General features: G+C 45.4%; 1 protein-coding gene across 1 annotated transcript in view; it reads right to left on the bottom strand.

Moving 5' to 3' along the window:
• Pitpna (phosphatidylinositol transfer protein alpha) overlaps window positions 1–19,783 on the bottom strand; it is a 36,190-nt gene extending 16,407 nt beyond the window's left edge. The window contains exons 1-5 of the mRNA XM_090350467.1: window positions 19,746–19,783; window positions 19,454–19,484; window positions 12,676–12,821; window positions 5,641–5,732; window positions 221–228 (exon numbers count right to left, since the gene is read on the bottom strand). Coding sequence (XP_090206593.1) covers window positions 221–228; window positions 5,641–5,732; window positions 12,676–12,821; window positions 19,454–19,484; window positions 19,746–19,768 — 300 coding nt within the window. The 5' untranslated portion in view covers window positions 19,769–19,783. The remainder of the gene's footprint in view (window positions 1–220; window positions 229–5,640; window positions 5,733–12,675; window positions 12,822–19,453; window positions 19,485–19,745) is intronic.
• Window positions 19,784–25,179: the final 5,396 nt, after the last annotated feature.

Here is a 25,179-nt window from a genome sequence, read left to right as displayed (position 1 = left end):
AGACCTAAGGCGGGCAGAAAGAAACTCTCAGTTCATTCTGTACCCTAATGCCCTAAAAGCCACAGCAGACTAACAAGCTCCTCATTAGGATCGAAAATTCTAAGCTTCAATGACTCCACACATCACATCCAGGGAAAGTAGAAAATATCCAGGACCTCTAACATGGTTACATTCTGAGTTCTCCTCTCCTTATCATTTCAACCCCACTGAAAATACTTACTGTAATAACTGCTCCAAGGCAAGGACATGAAAAGAAGAGAGAAAAAGGTTAATAAGAACAAATAAATCCCTGTTTCCCCATCCCCTGGGACCATACATAATGAATATTCTCTACTTCCCACAGCTTATTGCACTCTCACCTCCAGGCCCCAGAGATTTAAGAGTGCTTCAATGCAACAAGTACCTCAAGTTTTACTCATATGAAAGTCTTGAAATATCAAATCTGGACTTAGGGTATGGGCTTCTTGAGATTCTCCTTGATCAGCTGAGGCACATGGCCTATCACTCTGTGGTAAGAGCACACCTGCACCTCCGCCTCCATTTCTACCTCGAAGAACACAAAGCAGGGCACTCTGAGCCAGGCACTCTTATTTGCTGGTGGCATCCTTCCTCTCACTGTAACCAAATATCTCCCTCTCTTGCACTCCTGCTCACTGTAATGGGACCCCTCGGAAAGCATAGTTCAATTATTTATCAGAGAAAATGACTGAAGCTCTCATGTCACTGGGGACAGACTAGCTCCCTTCTGACAATGCCTATTTCATTCTATATCCTTTGAATTTGGGAAGTATTTCAGTTTCTGATGGACACCACTCTCCTGAATTTGGAGTACATGGAGCCAACAAACTCCACCACTGCAAATGTGAAATTAAGGTGACCTCTGGAACTCAAATGAGGAAAAGTTGAGACACAGGGAGTTACAGGCCACTATTGCAGAAAAAAGACTTGTCACTGGGCGCTGGTGGCTTATCCTGTAATCCTAGCTACTCAGGAAGCTATTCAGGATTGCGGTTTGAAGCCAGCTGGGAACAGTGCTCAGGCTGAGTTCAAGCCTTAGTCCCAGCAGAAAGAAAAAAGAAGGAAGAGGAGGAGGAGGAGGAAGAAAAGAAGAAGACAACTTATTAATAATTTCCCCAATCTAATGAGAGACACTTGGAAAGAAACACCAGATTAAGATTTTAACTAAAGGGCTATAATTGAAACAACTGCCCAATTAGCAGTTTGAGAAAACCATTTTAGAAGAAAAAGAAATGATAGGTGCCATATGTATCACAGGGAAGGCCAATTTGGCAGAAGTTCTATCCCACTGTCATAGGAATACACCTCTACCCCTAGAGTGGAGATGGTGGTGTCAGGCCCTGTCTGATGACAACTAGCAATAAACTTCTCCAATTAACCTAGTATTCTGAATCCACTATGTCTAAGAACTTCTCTCCTAGTCTGGCCTCTATAGGGACTAATCAATATTCACAAGAACCTGATCAACTTAGCCAAGTGGACATTTTTCACTATCCATTGGTAGTTTTAATTGCAATTTGGTTTCCCATGTAGAATTCACAAAGAAAGAATGTTCTGGCTGGGCGCTGGTGGCTGTAATCCTTAGCTACTCAGGAGGCTGAGATCTGAGGATCGTGGTTCAAAGCCAGCCCAGGCACTAAAGTCCATGAGACTCTATCTCCAATTAACCACCAGAAAACTGGAAGTGGCTCTGTGGCTCAAGTGGTAGAGGGCTATCCTTGAGCTGAAGAACTCAGGGACAGTGCCCAGGCCCAGAGTACAAGTCCCACAGTTGGCACTCCCCCACCCCCCCAGAAAAGAATGCTCTGTTCAGTGAACAGAGACATCTCATTTCATTCATAATTTTACATTTCAATATAAACTCAGGGGGCTTGGGAGTTTGGCCTAGTTGTAAGAGTGCTTGCCTAGCATGCCCAAAGACCCAGGTCTTTCCTCAATACCACATACATTGAAAAAGCCGGAAGTGGTAGAGCTCTAGCTTTGAGAAAGCCCAAGGACAGTGCTCAGGTCCTGAGTTCAAGCCAGGACTGTCAAAAAAAAAATATAGTGAGGTTAGCTGGGTGAGGTGGCTCATACCTGTAATCCTAGCTACTCAGGAGGCTGAGATCTGAGGATCACAGTTCAAAGCCAGCCTGGGTACTAAAGACTGTAAGATTCTTATCTCCAGTTAACCACTAGAAAAGCAGAAGTGGTGCTATGGCTCATGGGGGAGGGCAGTAGCCTTAAGATGAAGAGCTCAGGGACAATGCCCGGGCCAAGGAGTAGGGTAGTAGCTTTGAGCTGAAGGACTCAGGGACAGTGCTCAGGCCCAGAGTTCAAGCCCATGACAAAAAAAAAAAATAGTGAGGTTTGTGATTTCAGTTACAGCATTAAAACCTTAATTGCTATATACTAGTTCTATCTACAGCTGAAGAAAGCAATGACTTTAAGCATTGCCAAAGTCCATAGGGTTAGGATCACCTGGGTTCCACATCTAAGGATTATGTCCTTATTAGATACAATCCAGGATATACCAGGTCCAAAAATAAAGCAAGTAAGCAGAGGCTTGCAGAAGGATCCCTGAGCCAGACAGCATCAACATATGCAGGTTGATGGGAAAAAGATCACCCACTTCAGAGACCTCTAGGACTTCCCTGTCCTATAAGTCAAGTCAGTGTTAGCTTGGGCTCAAGAGGTCCACTCCTATCTAGGAGTGGATCTTGCAATGCTATGTAAACTACTCAAAAGGAATGCCATAATAGCTATACTAGAGCAGAAAGTTTGGTGTAGAGTGTCAAACTTTTCCTTCTCTTCCTTTCTTTTCCTTTCCTTTCCTCCTTCCCTTTCTAGAAATTCCACACAGGAGAGTAGCCAAGATTAAGAAACGTATTCTACCTCGTCCCTCAACTACAGAACATGCTGGTTCCACGTAAGGCATGGTTACAGAACCTACAACAATGACAACCACTCCACACTTCACTGGAGACGCTGCCTTTTACCTTCCATGTATATACAACATACTTGAAGGATAGCTGTTTCTAAGTTTTTTGCCCTTAAAGACTTGGGTTTATTTCAATTTTCTCAACATCAGTGACTCTTACTAACTGTGCTTAGTGTCTAGGCCTTTTTCCTATGATTGTCTCCTAAATCCCTAGGCGTCAGTTACTTTTTTTAAAAATTTTTTTTAATGCTAGAACTGGGGCTTGAACTCAGAGCTTCATGTTCTTATTCAACTGCACTTTGACATTTGAGTCATGAATCCAGTTCTGGCTTTATATTGATTAATTACATATGAGTTTCATGGGCTGGGGGCTAGTACCTCATGCCTGTAATCTTAGCTACTCAGGAGACTGAGATCTGAGGACTGCAGTTCAAAGACAGCCTGGGCAGGAAAGCTGAAGAGCTCAGGGACAGCAGCCAGGCCCTGAATTTAAGATCCATGACTAGTAAAACAAAACAAAAAAGAGTTGGAGACAGACACTGGTAGCTCATGCCTGTATTCTTGGCTATTTAGGAGTCTGAGATCTGAGGATTCTGGTTCAAAGCCAACGTGGGAAAGAAAGCTCACGAGACTCTGATCTCCAATTAGATACCAAAAAAAAAAAGCCAGAAGTGGAGCTGTGGCTCAAGTGGTAGAACAAAAGCCTTGAGCAAAAACTCAGAGAGAATGCCCAGGCCCTGAGTTCAAGTCTCAGGATTAGCACACACACACACACACACACACACACACACACACACACACACACACACACACACAATATACACATATACGTGGAGCTGTGGCTCAACTGGTAGAATGCAACTCTTGAGTGAAAAAACTAGGATAGTGCCCAGACCCAAAAAGGACTACAAAGAATATACTAAAATATTAAGTGTCTATCCAGAGATAAATCATAGGTGATTTTTTTTTTTTTTTTTTTTGCCAGTCCTGGGCTTAAGCTCAGGGCCTGAGCACTGTCCTTGGATTTATTTTTCTCAAGGTTAGAACTCTACCACTTGAGCCTCAGCACTCTGCTGGCTTTTTCTAAGTATGTGGTACCAAGGAATCGAACCAGGGTCTTCGTGCATGCTAGGCAAGCACTCTACCACTAGGCCAAATTCTCAGCCCGATTTTTAAAATTTATTTTACAACAAACATGAATAGAACATTTTGGGGTTTTTGTTTTGTTTTTGGTTGGTTGTGAGGCTTCAACTCTGGGCCTGGTGCTGTCCCTGAGCTCTTCAGCTCAAGGCTACTGCCCCACCCCTTGAGCCACAGCCCCACTTCCAGTTTTCTACTGGTGAATTTGAGATAAGAGTCTCACAGACTTTTTTTTTTTTTTTGGCCAGTCTTAGGCTTGAGCTTAGGGTCTGAGCACTGTCCTTGGACTTTCTCAAGGCTAGAGCTCTACCACTTGGGCCTCAGCACCACTTCCAGCTTTTTTCTATGTATGTGGTACCGAGGAATTGAACCCGGATCTTCATGCATGCAAGGCAAGCACTCTATCACTAGGTCAAACTCCCGGCCCCACAGATTTTTTTTAGTGCCCAGGCTGGCTTTGAATTACGATCCTCAGATCTCAGCCTCCTGAGTAGCTAGGATTACAGGTGTGAACCACCATGCTCAGTTTAGAACATTATTTGTATAATTAATAAAACAAAATATACAAAAAAAAAAAAAAGGACCAGGACTATAGCTTAGTGGTAGTGTTTGCTTAGCATACATGAAGCCCTGGGTTCAATTCCTTGGTATGGCATACACAGAAAAAGCTGGAAGTGGTTCTGTGTCTAAGGTGGTAGAACTCTAGCCTTGAGAAAGCCCAAGGACAGTACCCAGGCCCTGAGTTCAAGCCCCAGGACTGGCAAAAATAAAAATAATTAAACACGGGGCCGGAGTTTGGCCTAGTGGTAGAGTGCTTGCCTAGCATGCAGGAAGGCCTGGGTTCGATTCCTCGGTACCACATACATAGCAAAAAGCCAGAAGTGGTGCTGTGGCTCAAGTGGTAGAGCCCTAGCCTTGAGAAAATTCAGGGACAGTGCTCAGGCCCTGAGCTCAAGCCCAGGACTGGCAAAAAATAAAATAAAATAAAAACAAAAAACAACAATGAAAATTACTATACTCTCCTTAAACCAGGGGGGTTGATTCTGATTTATTTTTTAGGGCTTGCACTCTGGGCCTGAGTGCTGTCCTCGAGTTTCTTTTTTCTCAGGACTATCACTTGAACCACAGGTGCCACTTCCAGATTTTTCTGAGTAGATTTTTCTGAGGTAAGAATCTTATGGCGCTGGGAGTTTTGGCCTAGTGGTAGAATGCTGCTTGCCTAGCATGCATGAAAGCCCAGGATCAATTCATCGGTACCACATACATAGAAAAAGCCGGTGCTGTGGCTCAACTGGTGGAGCTCTAGCCCTTGAGAAAGCTCATGAGCTTTCCTTCCTGGGCTGACTTTGAACCATTATCCTCAGATATCATCCTCCTGAATAGTTAGGATTATAAGCAGGAGCCACAGGCACCCAACTGTCCTCACCTATTTTGATGGCTCATTCATCCCTTCTCTGGTTTAATCTGAAAAGGGATAGTGGGACATAAAGCCCTCATGCACCCCATCCCTGGGTCCACTGTACACCTTGGTCTATCCAGCTTTTAGCTGAGCCTGTGCTCACCAGTTCTGCAGTAAGGGTAGGCATTCCATGCTTTCTCGTGTATATTCAAGGCTCCCTCTGGGGCCAGCATGCGAACAAAAGCAGGTACTTTGCTGTAGGGGGAAAAAAAAAGAAGTAGTGAGAGAAAGAAAGGAAAGAATAGTGTTTAATATCATCTTCTTCAGACCATTCCTCCAGCCTTTTCTGTGGGAAGTGACAGACAAATTCCCATGAGATAAATAGGTTACTCTGTGAGAAGCCACTTGGCAGGGCCTGACACCTCAGGTTGACTGTCACCCCAAACTTGCTCCACCACCCAACCAGGTCCAGGACAGTCTAAGAGACCTCCCCAGCCATTACACAGCTTTCCAAAGCTCACTGGCCCAGGGCACTGTACTATCTAGAGCAAGGAGAAGCAAAGGAGATGCCTTGAGTGTATACTTCCAGTAATGAATTGCACTTGCCAGTCTAGGTTTACTGGCCTGGGTGACCGGCTGATGAACTCAGAATATAGGATCCAACATGACCCAGTCTAATTTTATAAGTTTTAAAAGGATAAAAGACTGCCTCCCAAAGCCAATACCCCCTTTCTATTTTGAGACAGTTTTGCCATGTTGTCCACACTGGCCCTTAAACTTACAATCTTCCTCCCTCAGCCTCCCAAGTGCTGGAATAGGTGTTCACTATTACCATTTGCTGCTGTTTTCTTCTATTCCTTATCATGATGTGTGCGTGCGTGCGTGCGTGCGTATGTGTGTGTGTGTGTGTGTGTGTGTGTGTGTGTGCTAGTGCCATGGCTTGAACTTCAAGGCCTCACATTTACTCAGTTCTTTTGCTTACTGCTGGTACTCTACCACTTACGCCACACCTCTAACCAGGCTTTTTCCTGGTTAACAAAATGGAGTCTTGGGAAGTATTTCTGCTTGAGTTGGCTACAAACCTCTACTGATGATCTCGTCTCCTGAGTAGTTAGGGTTATAGTGTCAACTGACTTTTTCTCAGTTTTCAATTGATAATCTTCATAGTCTTGGTGGGATCTAGCAACCTTTAGTGCCTCAGACCTAACACCGAAGAACAAGCTAGCCCCAGCACAGAGAGAGAACCCAGCTTAGAGCAAGCAAGCCTCTCATGTACAACAACACTCACTCAGAGATACTGCTTTGTTTCAGATACACAGAATAAACCATACTAATCAGGGAAGATGACAACACAGAAGGTATACACTTGTCGTGGTAAACAGGATTGGGGGCACACACAGTACTGTGTGAACATGGCAAGGAGGTGCCTCAGGAGAGCTGGGATGGCATGAGCACATGTAGCAGGGAGTATGAAGGACTAAGCAGACAAAAGGATGCAGTGAGGCAGGAAAATCTGTGAGGAAGAGAGAGTGGTTGGCGCAAGGTATGAGGTGGTGTAATATCATAGAAGATGTTGGGGATTATGTCAAGAGTGTGAACTTCATCCTGAGGGCCAGCTAGCACTTTCAGGCTGGGAGAAACAGATCTTCCATATAGGATGCGTGTAGCTACATGGAGGCTAGAAAAAGGCAGGAAGAGCAGTTGGGAGCTGCTATCATAATGCAGGCCAGGGATGATACAAAGAAATGGATGTACTAGAAATGCTAAGGAGATAGAGTCAACAGACCTTGATTTGCAAGGAAGGCTTCTGTCCTGAGTTGACAGCAGTCACTGCTGCCTTTGATACTGCTAGTGCTAATTAGGTGCTATGGTGTTAAAGAAAGAACAGGGTCACCTCAAGGTCTATAGTCAGTCACTGTGGTGAAACAACTGAGTTCGAGGAACCAATTGGCTCCTTCGGCCTAAAACACCATTTCAAAGTTCTTTTTAAAAAGTACCAATAGTGGGGGAAAGCGAAGGAAGGAGTGACATTGTACAAAAGAGAAATGTACATATTACCTGAATTGTGAAATGGCGATAGCTCTGTACAAGCCCTTAATAGTAAAAAAAAATTATATTTTACACACACACACACACACACACACACACACACACACACACACGTGCATGGAAGCCAGAGGCCAGTGATCCAAACTTGTAATCCTAGCACCTCAAACACTGAGATCTGAGGATCACAGTTCAAAGCCAGCCCAGGCAGGAAAGTCCATGAGACTCATCTCTAATTAAGCACCAAAAAAAGCCAGACGTATAGCCTAAGTGGTAGTGTGCGAGCTTGAACAAATAGCTCAAGAACAGTGCCCAGGACTAAAACTCCCCCCCCCTCCCTCTCCCTCTCTCTCTCACATCAGTCACGGGACTTGAACTCAGGGGCTAGACATTGTCCCTGAGCTTTTTTTTTTTTTAGCTCAAGAGCTAGCTCAAGGCTAGCTCTACCACTTTGAATCACAGCACCACTTCTGGTTTTCCAGTGATTAATTGAAGATGAGACTCACAGACTTTCCTGCCCTGGCTTAGCTTTGAACCATGATCCTCATATCCCAGCTTCCCGAGTAGCTGGGATTACAGGCATAAGCCACTGGCATATGACTGGTTTGTACTTTTCTATCACCAGAGTGGCAGATGACAGCACATAAGGATTTTATCAAATGAAAATTAAACTGGTTTCAGTTTCACTTAGGATTCAGGAATTATGATTCAGGTTTAAGTCATAGAGCAAGGTGAATGTACTCAGTATCACTGAACTGGATATCTGAACATGGTGAATTTTATGTTGCATACTCTTTTTTTTTTTGTCAATTGTGGGACTTGGACTCTGGGCCTGGGTGCTGTCCCTGAGCTCTTCAGCTCAAAGCTACAGCCCTACCCTTTGAGCCAGAGCGCCCGCAACTTCTTGTTGCACACTTAACAATTAAAAAATAGGATTCTGGGCTGGCGCTGGTGGCTCATCCTTGTAATCCTAGCCACTCAGGAAGTTGAGATATGAGGATCACGATTCAAAACCAGCTTTGGGAAGAAAAATCTATGGGACTCTTATTTCCAATTAATTGCCAAAAGCTAAAAGTAATAGAGCACCAGCCTTGAGCAAAAAAACTTGGGAACAGTGCCCAGGCCCTGAGTTCAAATTCTAGGATTGGTACAATACAACATAATCTGCATTTTTACTCATAGGTGTAAACTAGACATGTATATACATGTATGTACATATATGTGTCCATATACATAATTATTTATATGGATAAACCTAGAATAGGAATCAAACTAAAGAACTATTTAGGAGTAGAAAGAGAAAGGGAAAGGGAAATAGTAAGAAGGTGAATAATTTTGTGAAATATTAAAACTATATATAGAACCAGCATAATTTACTGCATTGAATTCTGTGGACCAAAAGGGAAAGAGAAAGAGAAATAGGAGGGGTAGGCCGGGAGTTTGCCTAGTGGTAGAGTATTTGCCTAGCATGCACGAAGACCCAGGTTCAATTCCTTGGTACCACATACATAGAAAAAAGCTGGAAGTGGTGCTGAGGCTCAAGTGGTAGAGCTCTAGCCTTGAGAAAGTCCAAGGACAGTGCTCAGGCCCTGAGCTCAAGCCCAGGACTGGCAAAAAAAGAAAAAAAAAAAAGAAAAGAAATAGGAGGGGTAACTAGAAGTGGTTGGGCTAACAGGGAGGAGGGAGAAGGCTGAATACTGTCAAAATAGATTATTTGCCACCGTGAAAACAGAGCAATGAAAATTGTTGACACTGTTTTAGGAAAGGGGAAACAGGCAGGACTTAGGGTTGATTAGGATATAATATAAATGTGTAGAAATGTAAAAATGCCCCCCTCAACCACATAATGTAATCAAATTTTTAAAATGCTCTATATAACATTATTATTAAACTGAATTTATTCTTGAACCCACTCTTTTTTTTGCCACTCCTAGGGCTTGAACTCAGGGCCTAAGCAATGAAATTAAAATACATTTTTCAAGGCCTACTATTCTACCACTTGAGCCACAGCACCACTTCTGCCTTTTTAAAAAAAAAAATAGTGTATGTGGTACCATGGAATTGAACTTGGGTCTTTGTGCATGCTAGGCAAGCGCTCTTACCACTAGGCCATACTCCTGGTTCTGAACCCACTCTTTTTTATAGCCTCTACAACATAAGACTGGTCAGGGTCAGGAGTGTAGCCTAGTGGTAGAGTGCTTATCTAGCATGCACAAAGAGCTGGATTTGATTCCGTGGTACCACATACATAGAAAAAGCTAGAAATGGTACTGTGGCTCTAGTGGTAGAGCTCTAGCCTTGAGAAAGCCCAAGGACAGTGCTCACCCCCCGTGTTCAGGCTGTGGGACTAGAAAAAAAAAAAAAAAAAAAAAAGGCTAGCATTCTAATACTTTGATCCATAGGTGGTAGTTAACTGGGAAATAGGCATATCATAGACTCTCCTGCCCAGGCTGGCTTTGAACTGTGATCCTCAGATCACAGTCTTCTGAGTAATGAGAATTACAGATGTGAGCAACCAGTGCCTGGTTAGAAATGAAGCATTTAAGCATTTAGCCGGGCAAAGTTCCGTGATAAGAGTCTCAAGACTCTTATCTCCAACTAACTACCAGAAAACTGAGAGTAGCACAATGGCTCTAGGGGTAGGGCGATAGGCTTGAGCTGAAGAACTCAGGGACAATACTCATGCCCAGTGTTCAAGTCCTATGACTGACCCCCTCCCCCCCCAAAAAAAAGAAAGAAAGAAAGAAATGAAACGTTTAAAAAAAAAGTTGGTCCAGGAGTTTGGCTTAGTGGTAAAGTGCTTGCCTAGCACACACTAAGACCAAGGTTCAATTCCTCGGTACCACATACATAGAAAAAAGCCGGAAGTGGTGCTGAACCTCAAGTGGTAAAGCTCTAGTCCAAGAACAGTGCTCAGGCCTTGAGTTCAAGCTCAGGACTGACAAAAAAAAAAAAAAGTTTATGGCTTTGACCAAAAGAGAGATACTATAATTTTTTTTTTGCGGGGGGGTCATGGGGCTTGAACTTGGCCTGGGCTTTTCAGCTCAAGGCTACCACCCTAGCCTTGAGCCAAGCCCCACTTCCCATTTTCTAGAGGTTACTTGGAGATAAGAATCTCAGGCTCTTTTGTGCCCTGGCTGGCTTTGAACCTTGATCCTCAGATCTCAGCCTCCAGAGTAGCTAGGATTATAGGCTTGAGCCACCGCAGCACCTTAGGAGATACTTTAATTTCTTTAGCAGCTGATTTCACAATACCAGAATTTAAAATACTGCCTGACCTAGTAATTATACTATTATGAATATTTGCTATAGAATTCCACATAAATGTATAATATATCAAAGGCACAGCTCATTATACAATGCCTGCCTTAGAAGTATGAGGTTGAACTCAGATTTCAATACTGGAAGAGGGAAAGAAAATATGCAATACTATTACTGAAGTATACAGACATCCAGAAATCACTATAAACATACACTAAACAATGCTGGCGTACACCTGTAATCCTAGCTACTCAGGAGGCTGAGTTCTGAGGACAATAGTTCAAAGACAACCCAGGCAGAAAAGTCTATGAGATTCTTATCTCCAATTAGCTAGCAAAAAGCCAAAAGTGGGTGTGTTGGCCAAGTGGTAGAGTACCGGCCTTAAGCAGAAAAGTCAACCAAGAGTTAGGAGGCCCTGAGTTTGAGTCTCAGTACTGGCACAAAGAGAAAGAGAGGAGGACGGGAAGAGAGGAAGGGAGAGAAAGAAGGCAGGTAGGGAGGTAAGAGAGAGAAAGACTGGTGCAATCCCAGCTATATGAAAGGCAGAAGCAGGATTATCTCAAGTTCAAAACCAACCCAGGCAAAGTTAGTGAGACCCTATCTGAGAATTAACATAAAATTAAAGGGCTGAGGGCATGCCTCAAGAGGTAGAACATGTTCCTGTAAACATGGCCCAGTGTGATGGCTCACATCATCATTCCAGGTACTCAGGAGGCAGATTGGGAGGATAGTTGTTTGAGAACAGCCTAGGCAAAAAGTTAGTAAGAGGGGCCGGGAGTTTAGCCTAGTGGTAGAGTGCTTGCTTAGCATGCACGAAGACCCAGGTTCAATTCCTTGGTACCACATACATAGAAAAAGCCGGAAGTGGTGCTGAGGCTCAAGTGGTAGAGCTCTAGCCTTGAGAAAAATTCAAGGACAGTGCTCAGGCCCTGAGCTTAAGCCCAGGACTGGCAAAAAAGAAAAAAAAAAAAAGAAGTTAGTAAGACCCTCATTGCAATTAATAAGCTGGGCATGGTGGTATACACATAGGGTTATAACTTCTTAGGAGGCCATTAGCAGGAAGATCTTGATCTAAGGCCAGCCTCAGGCAAAAATGTAAGACTTTATCTGAAATACAACTAAAGAAAAATGATCTGGGATCATGATTCAAATGAGAATGCCTGCCAAGCAAGTGTGAAGCCTTGAGTTCAAATACTAGTACCAACAAACAAAATAACAAAAGTGCCACCAGTACCAAAAGATGTAAGAAAGAGGGGAAGAATTGGTGCTTGAAAAAATCAGATAGGAAGATAGGCTGTGGCTGAAAGACTGTATGATAGAATATGTAACAAAAGAGCAGCATATAAAGCAGGCACCAACAGCTGTTCAGGATGCTGACACCTGGAAGACTGAGGTTCAAAGCCAGTCCAGGCAGGAAAGTTGAGACTTCATCTCCAATAAACAGCATAAAGATGGACTAGAGTTGTGGCTCAAGTGACAATGTCAGCCAAGAGCAAGAAATGGAGCAAGAGCTTGAGGCCCTGAATGCAAGCCCTAGTACTACTTCAAAACATCAACAGTACATCCAGTGATCCCATCTACTTAAGGTAACAATAAAGAAAACCCACTGGTTTATACATACACACTGCATATATACTTCTACACCACCGGCAATGGAAAGACCTATAAGAAACCAAAATCTATCATTTCCTGGAACTGGAAACCTAGCAGAGCAAGTACTACTTCTTAAAAAATAACAAAAATCTTTTAATGAACAAAGTACCATCCACACCCAATCTCATGGATGAGGCAACTTAAACAACCAGCTAATAACCTAGAAACACCCCCCAATTAACCAATACCAACCACAGCCAAACAAGGCTACTGTTCTGCCCACTGTCATATCACATACCTCTGTAGGTGGTAGATCTTGTGTGTGTACTGGCCTTTCTCACCATCCTTCTCATACGGTTCGTTCACCAGGACCTCCACACCTTCACCACCACCTGTCTCATTTTTACTGGCCTCAGCCACAGAGTACAGCTGCCCCACCTGATACTAAAGGAACAGAGAGACAGGCATCATTCTCCAATAATACAGTGTTACAGTAACATACAGTACAGCAGCTAGTGCATGTGAGTAACCCTGGGGGTCCTCTCATCCAGGAGCCTGGAGTTGCATGCTGAACACTGGTTCATCTACCCAAAGCAACTGAGACTTCTGCTCTGTGGACCCCCTTTAGACTTTGGAAGTATTTTATTTCATTCTCCCCCCCCCACTCTTTTTTTTTGTCAGTCACAGGGCTTGAACTCTGGGCCTGGGCATTGTTCCTGAGCTCTTCAGTCCAAGGCTACCGCCTTACCCTATGAGCCACAGTGCTACTTCTGGTTTTTTTAGTGGTTAATTGGAGGTAAGAGTCTCACAGACTTTAGTGCCTGGGCTGGCTTTGAGCTGTCATCCTCAGATCTCAGCCTCCTGAGTAGCTACGATTACAGGTGTGAGCCACCTCACCCAGCTCACTCTTCCCATTTTTTACATCACTCATTGGGGTTTAAGTAGCCTGAGGGAGCAGTATTTTATTTTTTTGTCAGTCATGGGGCTTGAACTCTGGGCCTCAGTGTTGTCCCTGAGCTCTTCAGCTCAAGACTACCACCCTACCCCTTGAGCCACAGCCCCATTTTCGTTTTCTAGAGGTTAATTGGAGATAAGAGTCTCATGGACTTTAGTGCCTGGGCTGGCTTTGAACCAAGATCCTCAGATCTTAGCCTCCTGAGTAGCTAGGATTACAGGCATGAGCAACCTTGCTGGGCTAAGGGAGCATTCTTAATATCATAGAACCATTCAAAAAATAGATTATAGAGTCTAAGGTAGTTTTATCCTGGACCCACTTCTGGCATTAAGATCCCAAGCAGGATCTGGTTTGGTTGCTAGAAATCTCTTTATCCTATTCATTTAAACTGATCACCAACATGACTTCTTATTAAAGAAAACTCCCCAGAGCTCTGTGAAGTCCGCAACCCTGGCTGTAAAACCAGCTCACCCACTTGTTTTTCTTCCAGTGTTGTCTCCTCCTCCTCCCCACAAGGAACTTATAGAAGAGTCTTTGTGACAACCAGACTTCCCAAATCTTTCCAAGGGCTACTGCTTCCTATATTAGACATACAGATTCTGGTCCCTGGTCTGCTGGCTGGGTGCCCTCCGTGTTGGCAGTTACTAGATGCAAAAGCCTGCTTTTCCTTTATTTGTGGCACATGTTACCCTATCAAATCACCAACAAGATCACTGGCCTCCTCTGACCCCCTTGTGCTTGGGCCAATGAACTGGTAAGTGTCCAGGCCTGGCCCTTATACCTCTTCTTTCTGAGGGAGGCTGACTGGAAGAAAAAATATGGTAAAGACAGCATAAAAAGTTTTATCTAAGGGACACAGTTTCTCCATCACTGCCAGTTCCAACTAGGCACAGGTTTAAGTAACATAAAGAAAAGCAAATGCTTGATCAACCAACATGTTAGGAGGATAAAGATTAAACTTCCTCCCACCCTTTCTGGGTCTCCCAGGGATAAAAGACTAGGGATTTTCCTATCTATGGAGTAAACCAGAAACTGTCCTCTTGGCACCTGCCACTGACACCATGGCCTGTAACAGCAAAACGTGTAGTAGCTTCCAGGACTGCTTCACCAAACTTTGGAAGCCTGCTCTGCAGTACTGCAGGAAATATCTGTGCAAGGTCTGGAAGGCAAAGCAATAGACCAAGACAATTCACTGCTTACCATGAAGCCGAAAGAGCCCTAATTTCCAAAGCAAAAATGTCAAAGAAAAGTCCAGGCAAGTGATCAAAGCTCAGTTACTCCCATACAGAGGAACATCTGGGTGACAGCCAGACCTTGACCTTGCTAATCCGAAGCAAATTGGTGCTGCCCAATGCTTCCACAGAACCTCAGGGTGTCTCTGTGCCTTTCTAGTTGTGCCACCTGGCTAAGGCACATTTGAAACCACTAACAAGTGGGTCAGGGTTTGGCTGAGCCAGGGTTCCTTAACACGGAGCAGGAACTCAGTCTCAGTCACAAGAATATCGAATCCTTGACTCAGCAATCTGAAAGGGCAGGCTGGGACAGTGCTTGTCTGGTTGTGGGAACTGGGCAGCTGGCTAGTGGTGCCCCTAGGGGAGGGCATTTTCAAGGCAGGCAGAGATTAATGGTCATCACTGGGTGTCCCCTCAGTTATAGAAATCATAGGGTAGGTTCTAAGAGGATCAGACTGGCAACTTCCCCCTTTAATCTCTCTTGATATTCTGATCCTTTAATTCCAGTGAGACAAGTGAGGCAGTTTTATTAATGCAAAGGAGTAAGATTGCCCTGCACAGGTGAGGGACACGTTTCATATCATACTTTTCTCTGGCATAACTGGTCTGCACCTAAGTAAGCTGCTAGACTCAGAGTGGATGGCAGTAGGAGTGCGGACCATTAAGTCAGATAAGGATTCCAGCCAACTCAGGCCTGAGAAAATGTTCTCTGCCCTTGAGATATGTACCCTGTCCTACAGACTAAGACAGTCAGCTAAGAAAAACAGAGTTGTCACAACTTTGGCATCAGGGGTAGGAGCCCAGGAAGATGTTGTAGGTGGGCCAGACATACTGACATGAAACAGGAAATGAACAATAATACAGCTGCTGGGCCTGGCCCCAAGACTACCAGGACAGGTGCCGTAGGGGAATGGAGCCATGAATCTCTGCCCCACCCACAGTGGAAGGTAGGCTAGCCTGAGCCAGAAACAACTGTGGACACACTCTGACCACACAGCCAGGGCTTTCCTGCTCTGTTGCTCAGTGGTTAGAAACCCAGGGCAGTGTTACCAAAGACTCTGCCACTCCAAATGAATTCTGCCCCTCCCACCCCCAATATTGAATCAGGCCATCAGAATGACTATAAAGATATAACTTCTTTTCTTTTTTCATTTTTCTCCCCAAATCAGAAGGTCCAAGGACCACAAGTCATGGACTCCGGTCATGACCTTCAATATAGGAAATGAATATACCCATCGCATGATGGGCTGGTCCATGGGTATGATGAGTCAGGATGGGGTTACTGACAAACACTGGAAGTTTGTCTTCTTTGACCTCCCTATTTAAGAATTTTCTGATCTTTAGGAACGCAAGTTCAAGGCATTAAAAAAACAGCTTCAGCTCTACCAGGCCATGAACTGCTTTCCTGGCAGAAGTTTCTTATTGAACACAGGCTATCACCACAAATAATGATGTCTAACTACCACCTAATTCCCAAACTTTTGCTTAGCTGAGGCTCTGATTACCCCACTCTGCCCTGATACTTCCTCAGTGCCACAATCATCCTAAGATAAAGCCTGCTGAAGTGGATACTCTCGAGGCAGATTTCCTCTCCTTACACTCTTAGCCTCATCCTAAGTCATGGTTCTGGTTCTCACTGATGAAGAGGTACTCTCAAAGACAGGGAAACCATCATGCCATCAAGAATCTCCCCATGAAAAAAATCCATTCTTCTGAAACAGCACACTGAAAGAAGTTCCAACCCAGTGGGGGAATATACTCTTTTTTTTTTTTTTTGCCAGTCCTGGGCTTAAGCTCAGGGCCTGAGCACTGTCCTTGGATTTTTCTCAAGGCTAGAGCTCTACCACTTGAGCCTCAGCACCACGTCCGGCTTTTTCTAAGTATGTGGTACCAAGGAATCGAACCCGGGTCTTCGTGCATGCTAGGAAAGCACTCTACCACTAGGTCAAACTCCCGGCCCGGGAATATACTCTTGATGGAGGTGGAAGAGTAGGATGACCCTATACAGGAAAAAGTTACTGGACCATATCCTTACATTTCAGAGCAAAGGATGAGCTGGGTCTTTTTGCTTGGCCTTGCTACTCCTCTTGCTTTTCTTTTCTCTTTCTTTCTTCCTTTCTTTCTTCCTTTCTTTCTTTCTTTCTTTCGGGGGGGGGGCAATTCCTGGGCTTAATCTGAGCCTGGGTGCTGTCCCTGGGCTGCTTTTCTTCTTTTGCTCAAGGCTAGCACTCTAGCTGTGCTTGAGGCACAGCTCCACTTCTGGAGGGTTTTTTTTTGTTGTTTTTTAAATTGGGAGATAAATTGGAGTTTGGCCTAGTGGTAGAGTGCTTGCCTAGCATGCACGAAGACCCAGGTTTGATTCCTTGGTACCACATACATAGAAAAAAGCTGGAAGTGGTTCTGAGGCTCAAGTGGTAGAGCTCTAGCCTTGAGAAAGTCCAACGACAGTGCTCAGGCCCTGAGCTCAAGCCCAGAACTGGCAATAAATAAATAAATAAACAAATAAATAGACAGACAGACAGACAGATAGATAGGAGATAAGTCTCACAGATGTTCCTGCCAGGGCTGGCTTCGAACTGTGAGCCACCAGTGCCTGGCTACTTGCCATTTTTAATAATGCATACAAGCAATGAGGCAGCAATAGCAAATGCCTAAAATCTTAGCTACTCAAAAGGCTGAGATCTGAGGATCATAGGTCAATGCCAGCCTGAGCAGGAAAGTCTGTGAGATTCATATCTCCAATTAATCATGAAGAAGCCAGAAGCAGAGCCCTGGCCAAGTGGTAGAGTGCTAGCTTTGAGCCCAACAGTTCATGGACAGTGGCCAAGCCCAGAGTTCAAGCACCAGGACCAGTACAAAAAGAGAGTGCTAAGGGCTTTATTGGCCCGATTTCATTTCTCAAAGGCCCATCTCCTATTTGGAGCAAAGGGGAACTTACATGTTGGTTAGTCACCAAGTATGGTTACAGAGTTGCAAGAAACAGATGAAGCCATGGCTGAGGGCACTACAATGGCCAACAAACCACCCGACTCAAGTTACAATGGAAGCTGGAGTGGGGCAAAGAGGAGGCAAAGAACAAATCTGCACCAGAAGAGGAGGGGAGAGGAAGTTCAGAGGAAGGGTGGGTCAAGGGAGGTTCTGTAACAGTTTTCTGCTATCCAAGAGACCAACTCTGAGTCAGCATGGCCTATGAACCTTCTTATGGCAAATGCTGCTGCCAAATGCCCAGACAAAGGGACGTCATACTCAAAACCATAAAAGGACACAGGGAAAGCCAAGCCCATCTATCATTCCCTGCTCTCCCTCAAAGGAGGGTTCTGTGCCAGCTATGATGGCACAGCTCTTTAATTCAGTACTTAGAGGGGAGAGGTAGGAGGATGGTGAGTTTAGTGAGGACAGTGAAGGACTTTACTGGTTTACACCTGTAATCCTAGCTACTCAAGAAGCTAAGGTCTGAAGAGCATACATAGTTCAAAGCCAGCCGGGGCAGGAAGTCTGTGTGTCTTATCTCCAATTAACTACCCAAAAAAATCCAAAAGTGGAGTTGTGGCTCAAGTGGTAGGCAGAGCATTAGCACCGAGCACAAAAGCTCAGAGACAGCACTCAGGCCTAAGTCAAACCCCAGGAGTAGAACTAAAAGAAAACAAAACAAAAAACAGAAAAGAGCCCACTGCAGTTCCTAAGCTCCAGTGGACGATGGTTGGAAGCAACAGAAAAGTTTGCTAGATAATACCACAACTAAATAAGTTTTATCAAAAATAATAATCATAACCCCCCCAAAAAATTTGATAGACTCCATCTCCAAAATATAGTAATAAAAATAACCAGCAGAAGCTGAGTGCAGTGACTCACGCCTATAATCCTAGCTACTCAGGAGACAGATCTGAGGATTGTGGTTCAAAGCCAACATGGGCACTAAAGTCCGTGAGACTCTTATTTCCAATTAACCATTAGAAAACCAGAAGTGGCACTGTGGCTCAAGGGGTAGGATGGTAACCTTGGGCTAAAGAGCCCAGGGACAATGCCCAGGTCCAGAGTTCAAGCCCCATGACCAACAAAAAACAACAAAAAGTTAAATAAAAATAAAATAACCAGCAGAGAGCATGGCTAGAGGTTGTAAGCCAGTTGAGCAAAAACAAAGAACAAAGCTATGAATTCAAACTCTAGTACTACCAAATAAAAAAAGGGAAAAGGGAGACAGGTGTTAATGGCTAATTGCCTGTAATCCTAGTTATTTGGGAGGCTGAGATCTGAGGATCATGGTTCAAAGTCAGCTGGGGCAAGAAAGTCTGTGAGACTCATCTCCAATTAACCTCCAGAAAAACAGAAGTGGCATTATGGATCGAAGTGGTAGAGTGCTAGCTTTGAGCCAAAAGAACTCAGGAGTAGTACCCAGGCCCTTATGACAAAAAAAAAAAGAAGAAAAGCAAAGAGTTCTATGTCCTGGTCTTTCCAGCAGTCATTCGAGCGGCTAGCAAGGGCCTCAAAATTCATTTCCTGCCCTGCTGGTTTGTTGCCAACTTGAGAGCCATGTACATCTTTTTGTCAAATTATGGAGGTCCCAGAAATGCACACACTTCATCCCATCAATAATATGTCCCCAAACAGACACAACTCCTGCAGGCAAAGGACTGATTTAGCCTCTGTTCACAGCTATCTAGTACACCAACACCATGGGGCAGGATTTCCATGCTGCCCAGATACACCACTTAAGTGCTCTTTCTTAAACAGCACCAGGAAAATTTACTGAAGACACGGAAACTGGTTACCTCTAATTTAGGACAAATAGGAAAGCTACATAAATAACATGGCCACTTTCAGCCCAACTGAGCCAGAGATCATCAGCAAGACTTAGGTACAACTATGCACAGTAAAGAAAAAGAACTTACCTCATCTACAGACACAGGCAGGATGACTCGACTACAAGAGAGGGAAAAGAAAGAATCAACCTCGGGTTCCAAAACCTTCTCAAGACTCTTAAAGCATCATTTTAGGACAGTATTCAATGTTTTGTTGCATATGACTCTATACTCACTGACAAACACTCAGCAGGGAATGGCCCTCTGAGTGATTTGAGGTTAGGACCCGCTGTGCCCTTCTGGAATCCCATTTAGAACCCTGTGATTGAGGGTAAACTCGAATCCCCCCACCTCCCAGCTACTTCCCAGGCTGCTGACTCACATTTGGAGCTGTCTTCTTCTCATGCTCCCTCACCCATCTCTTAATGTGTCTAGTAAAACAGAGAGGTTAACACAGAAGGACCCACCATGAGGAGGATTCAGACCCAAAGAACCAGGCCCTGGGGATTTGCATCTCTGTGGACCCAACCTCCCAACATCCACCCTCAAGGTGAAAGGCTGGGAAAGAGGCCAAGATCACTGGAGGCTTAATCACCTTCAGCTCTGAACCAGATGTGGTGGCTCATGCCTGTAATTCCAGCACTCAGGAAACTGAGTAGGAAGATCCTAAGTTCAAGGCCAACCAGGGCTACAGAGTGAGTATGAGGCTAGTTTAGACTATATAGCAAGACCTTGCCTCAAAATAAATAAAAGATAATTTTTAAAAAAAAAAAAAGCACATGCCAACCACTTCTGCTATGGGGCAGGATATTACAATGTAAACTATTAAAGTGCCAAGTGCTAGTGGCTCACACTTGTAAAACCCTAGCTACTCAGGAGGCTGAGATCTGAGGATTACAGTTTGAAGCCAGTCTAAGCAGGAAAGTCCTTGAGACTCATCTCCAATTAAGCACTAGAAAACCAGAAGTGGTGCTAGGGCTCAGAGTGGTAACATGCTAACCTTGAAAAAAAATCAGGAAGCCTAGGCCCTGATTTCAAGCCATATGACTAACAAAACCAAAACAAACTATTAACATACAACTTCAAAAGAGAACACCCAGTCCTGTGCCCTGACCTCTAGAAGCTATCAAAGGCACCCCCATGGAATATTTTTTTCTTCTTCATTTCAATGACCATCAGTTATTAGAAGTACCATCAATAATTTTATGGAGAAACCATGGCCAGTAAAGTCTTCTATGGAGTCAGGAGAGTGAGAGACAAAAGGGGCTAGGGTCACTTCTCCAGGTGGCTCACATGTATAACACAGATGGATGGCTGATCCCCAGTTCAGTACTAGGTAAGAGAGCTGAGGAAAAAGACCTTGGCTCTCAAGCATAGCTTCTGAGATCTCAAACCCATACTAAGCCCTGCTGGGCCCTTCTGTCTTATGTGCTTGCTTTGTGAAGCATGATCTTACAGTAGGTTCAAGCATGACTCCTTACTTCAGGCAGTTGACTAGCTATTTTCTAGTTCTAAACAGAGCCCCCAAGAATCAAGAGCACACAGAGGGATCTGAGGAAAATATCACAGAAAAATAGCAGGAAAATCAAAACAGGTTCCGAGTCTTTATTGTCTTCTAACAATTCCCATCTTCCAGAATGACTCAAATAATGTAAATCATCTAGTTTACTGGATGCTGCTATGAAAGCTCTCCCCCCATTAAAGAAAGCAAATGATGCAAAAAAAAAAATGCTCCCATCTTGGAGACCAGAATTTCTGCACCCTCAGAAGAAACTTCCTAGAAAACAAATGTCTTCTATCTTTAAGAACACAGCAAAAATTACATCCAAGAATTTTTAGAACTCAAATTAAGAAGAATGTTGTTAGAGGAAGTATCAGAAGAATCAACAGGGACAACCTTCAGATCTAAGCCCCACTCCCACAAAAGACTGGTACTAGTCAGTTTGTGATAGGATGCTCTCATTTACAGCTGCACACCCAGACATGCTTCCAGTGCTCCGTGGGAACAAAAATTCAGCAGCAATAGTGTACAATTACAAAGGATAGGGCACAGCTGGCCTGAGACAGGAGCTATGCAGTATACTGTAGTATGACCTTCAGTTGCACCCTTCCTATAGCTGTAGCACTGAAGTCACAACCAAGAGTCTCTTGGATGCCCACTCCCACCTTGTCCCGGTGTCTGAACACAAGTCTAGCAGTAAGGAAATACAGAAGCCAGGCAAGCTCCGTATACCCTGCACTTTGGGCCTTTTCCTGGCAGGCTTCAAAGGAAGGAGAACAAAGAATGGGAAAAGAGTACCTCCCTTACAAACTCACTCAGATCTCTTTTGAAGGACCCTTCCTTCCCTTGTATGACCTTCTTCTCAAAACTATAGATTTCTGCAGATTCTAGGCTTCATCAAGGAATGGGAGAGGAGGAGAAACAGAAAAAAACCCTTAAGAATGGGAAAGCTACTGCTTTGGACGCTGATGATGAAACAGTAAGATGTTCTTCCTCTTCATCATGTAAAAGTCAGCTCTGGTTAGACTGACTACAGACTAGATGTCAAGAAAGCAGAGTGAAGGGGGACATCCAAAGTATGTTCTTCACTTAAAGTGTCTAGGTGGATGACAACTAGATCCCTTTGTCACCCAAACTCCACACTATGTCCTAAATGTAACTCCAAGGGGCAAGCCAGATGGAGCTGGGCAAAGTGCCTTCGCTGACCAAGTGGAAAAGCTCTGTATACCTACCTGCCTACTAAGAGTCCCACAAGATTCTATCTACTTGGGTATTTCCCTGGATTTCCAGGGCTTCTGACTCAATGTTGTCAGAATCTTCAGAGATAGGTCACTTTGTATTTGAAATATTTAGCCATTGAATCCCCTGGATTTCCACCTCCCTATTAACCCTTGCCCAAAATTACCAGCTTCTCACTGCCAAGGCATTAAGAACTCCCACACCATTCAACATCTCTCCTCAATTAATGACTTTATGGAATCTTCCTCAATTCCTGAAAGTCATTTCCCTATCTCTTCACACCGAGAAACCTTCAGAAACATTCCACCCCTGTCCTGGCCCCTGCCACCTTCAATAACAGGTGTATTCATGGATAAATATTCTCTCCTTCTAGGCTGCTCTTGGTCTTGATAACTTCCTGGGTCCTTTCCATCATAACTCCCTCAAATCACTTCAGTGTGCCCAACATCATCATCTGGACTCTTCACTCAGGTGTCCCTCAATTCCTAAGCAGTCATCCCAAGATTTTTCTAAACACCTCCTCTTCTGTACCTACCATCTGGACACCCTGTCACTCCAGCCTCCCCACCCCCACTCCCACCCCGTATCTCAGCCCCTTAAGCTATACTTCCCTTCCTCAATCACCCAAGCCTGACCCAGACTCTCGAGTCCTTTTCCTGGGCCGCCAAGGTATTACAACCCTTCCCTGCTGCCTAAGGCAGCCACTGTTCCTCCTGCTCCAGGTTCCGCTTCAGCACTCCTCGCCACCCCTCGCCCCGCATCTCAACCCCATTCCAGGCGCTGTCTTATCTGATCCCTGCCCCTCAGTACCGTTCAGCCCACAAATCCCTCCCAACCACCCGCCGGCTCGCCGGCTCGGCCCGCCCTTGTCGCACCGTTCCAGGGTCCATCAGACAACCCCTCCATCTCCCGCGGGTGCTATCAGCCCCTCCTGCAGTGCCGGCTAGCCCTTCCATCCACCTCCCTCGGCTCCCCGTGATGACCCGTAGCAGCAGCTTCCTGTCCCTTTGACCCCATCTGGCGCCCGGTCCGGCCCCGCGGGCCCCCTCGGCCTCACCTCAGGCCTATTCGTCCCTCGCTGCCCCTCCACCGCAGGCGGCACGCCTGGCTCTCTCTGCCCCCTCTGGCCTCCCCGATCCCTGTCCGGCCCTCAAGGTTCCCCTCCGTCCCTGCTGGCCACCCACTATCCCATCACCAACCTCCGTGGCCGCCATCCCCGACGCTCCCTCCCTTCCTCCCGGCTTCTGCACCGCGGACAGGACACTCACTACTCCTTGAGCAACACCATGTCGCTTCGCGGCTCGGCGACGGTCGGCTGTCCGCCCGGCCTCCCGCCCGCTTCCCGGAGGCCGCTCTCCTCGTGGCCCGGCCCGGCCCGGCCTCCTGTACGCCTTCGTCGTGGTCTGCTCCGTCCCCGCCGCTCTCGCTGCGGTCGCCGCGCGGGATCCTGCCACCCTAGCCTCGTCGCCTCCCGCGCCGATGCCGACGCCGCCCGGAGCTCCGGTTCCGCAGCGCCGCGCGGGGGCGGGGCGTCTCTGCGGCAACCAGAGCGTCACACGCAGCGGTACGCGCTGACCTCACCGAGGGGCGGGGCCTCTCACGACACGCCCCCTCGCGCCTTTAAGTGGGCTGCGGCGTCCGTGTGGACGTCAAAGCTGGGCCCCGCGCTAAGCCCGGTTAGTAGGCAGAGCAGGCATCTAAGGGGTTAAGCATGAATGCTCCTCTACAGCACGAACGAATAAACCCGAATGCCAGGGTCTCCCCAGGGGGGAGGTTGAGACCCACCTAAAGGTTGTGTCAAAAATAAAGGAAGCCGGGGATGTAGCGCAGTGGCAAAGCACTTGCTAGCACAACGAAGTAAATAATAGCAATAAATAATAGCCAAACGTGTTTACAAGTACTGGATTTATCACAGCTCTACCAGAACGGTACGGTTACTGTCCCATTTACAAATGAGATTTAAGTTAGATTTGCTCAAGTCCACAGCTCCAGTATGAGACTCGTTCAGTGTGTGTGTGTGTGTGTGTGTGTGTGTGTGTGTGTGTGTGCGCGTGCGCCAATTGTGGGATTGAACTCAGGGTCTGGACACTGTCCTTCGACACTTTTTGCTAGCCACAGCGGCACTTCGAGCTTTTCCTATGTATGTGGTACCAAGGAATCGAACCCAGGGCTTTGTGCATGTGAGGTGAGCATTCTACCACTAGGCTACACTTCTGGCCCAGAGAGTTCAGATTTTTAATGCAGCAGCCTTTTCAAATTAATTAATTAATTTTAAATCATCTTTAAGTAGCTGTAACAAAGGAGTTCCAATTCAACAAGTCAGTTTATGAGTACAGGCATTTGATCAGTATCACCCCTTTTCATTATTCTCGGGAATCTCTTCCAACCCCACCCATCCCAACCCAACAGCTTCATTACTATGTCATACTTAGTAATGTACTTCCCTTAAGAAAGTGAATCTAGCCCTTAGTGAACTCAGAGTCAGATAGTATAGATCATATCTGGAGGTGACAGAGCCAGGCAATTAGAATGACACTTGGATTTGGTAGGCTTACACCAAGAGGCACTTGATTGAATGTGAGGGAGGGGTATGTAGTCAGGGAAGACAGCTTGGAGGATAAGATTCTTGGCTGAGATCCAGAAGGGATTGTGGAAGAGAAGCGTATGGTGAGCAGAGTGAAAGCAAAGGCTTCTGGCAACAACATACTTGCCTTAAGACACTGAAAGAGGTGACTGGAGCTTTGAATTTGGAGGCCAACAAGCTAGGGAGGACATGAGTCAAGCAGTGACATGAGTAGGTTCACTGTGCAAAGGCTCACACCAAAGCCTAAGGAATGGAGACATCTAAGAATCTAGCTATCTGGGCAGGTGTGAGGTGTGAATGATCTTTTGTAAAGGAACAGGTGCACCCCAAAGCTTGGACTTTCCCCTGGGAGATGGTGGTTGAAACCCAGGAAAAGGTTGTGTAAAAAAGTAGTCACTGAGCTTGGTGGTACACACCCATAAACTCTAGCTATGTCAGAAGTGTAGATCAGAGGATCAAGGTCAGAGGCCAACCTCAGTCAAAAGTGCAGGA

This window comes from Megascapheus bottae, chromosome 17, assembly GCF_031878675.1.
Source record: "Megascapheus bottae isolate mThoBot1 chromosome 17, mThoBot2.hap1, whole genome shotgun sequence".
In the NCBI taxonomy this organism is placed as follows: domain Eukaryota; kingdom Metazoa; phylum Chordata; class Mammalia; order Rodentia; family Geomyidae; genus Megascapheus; species Megascapheus bottae.
The sequence above is the reverse complement of the archived record's forward strand: the minus strand, read 5'-3'. Positions and strand labels throughout refer to the sequence as shown.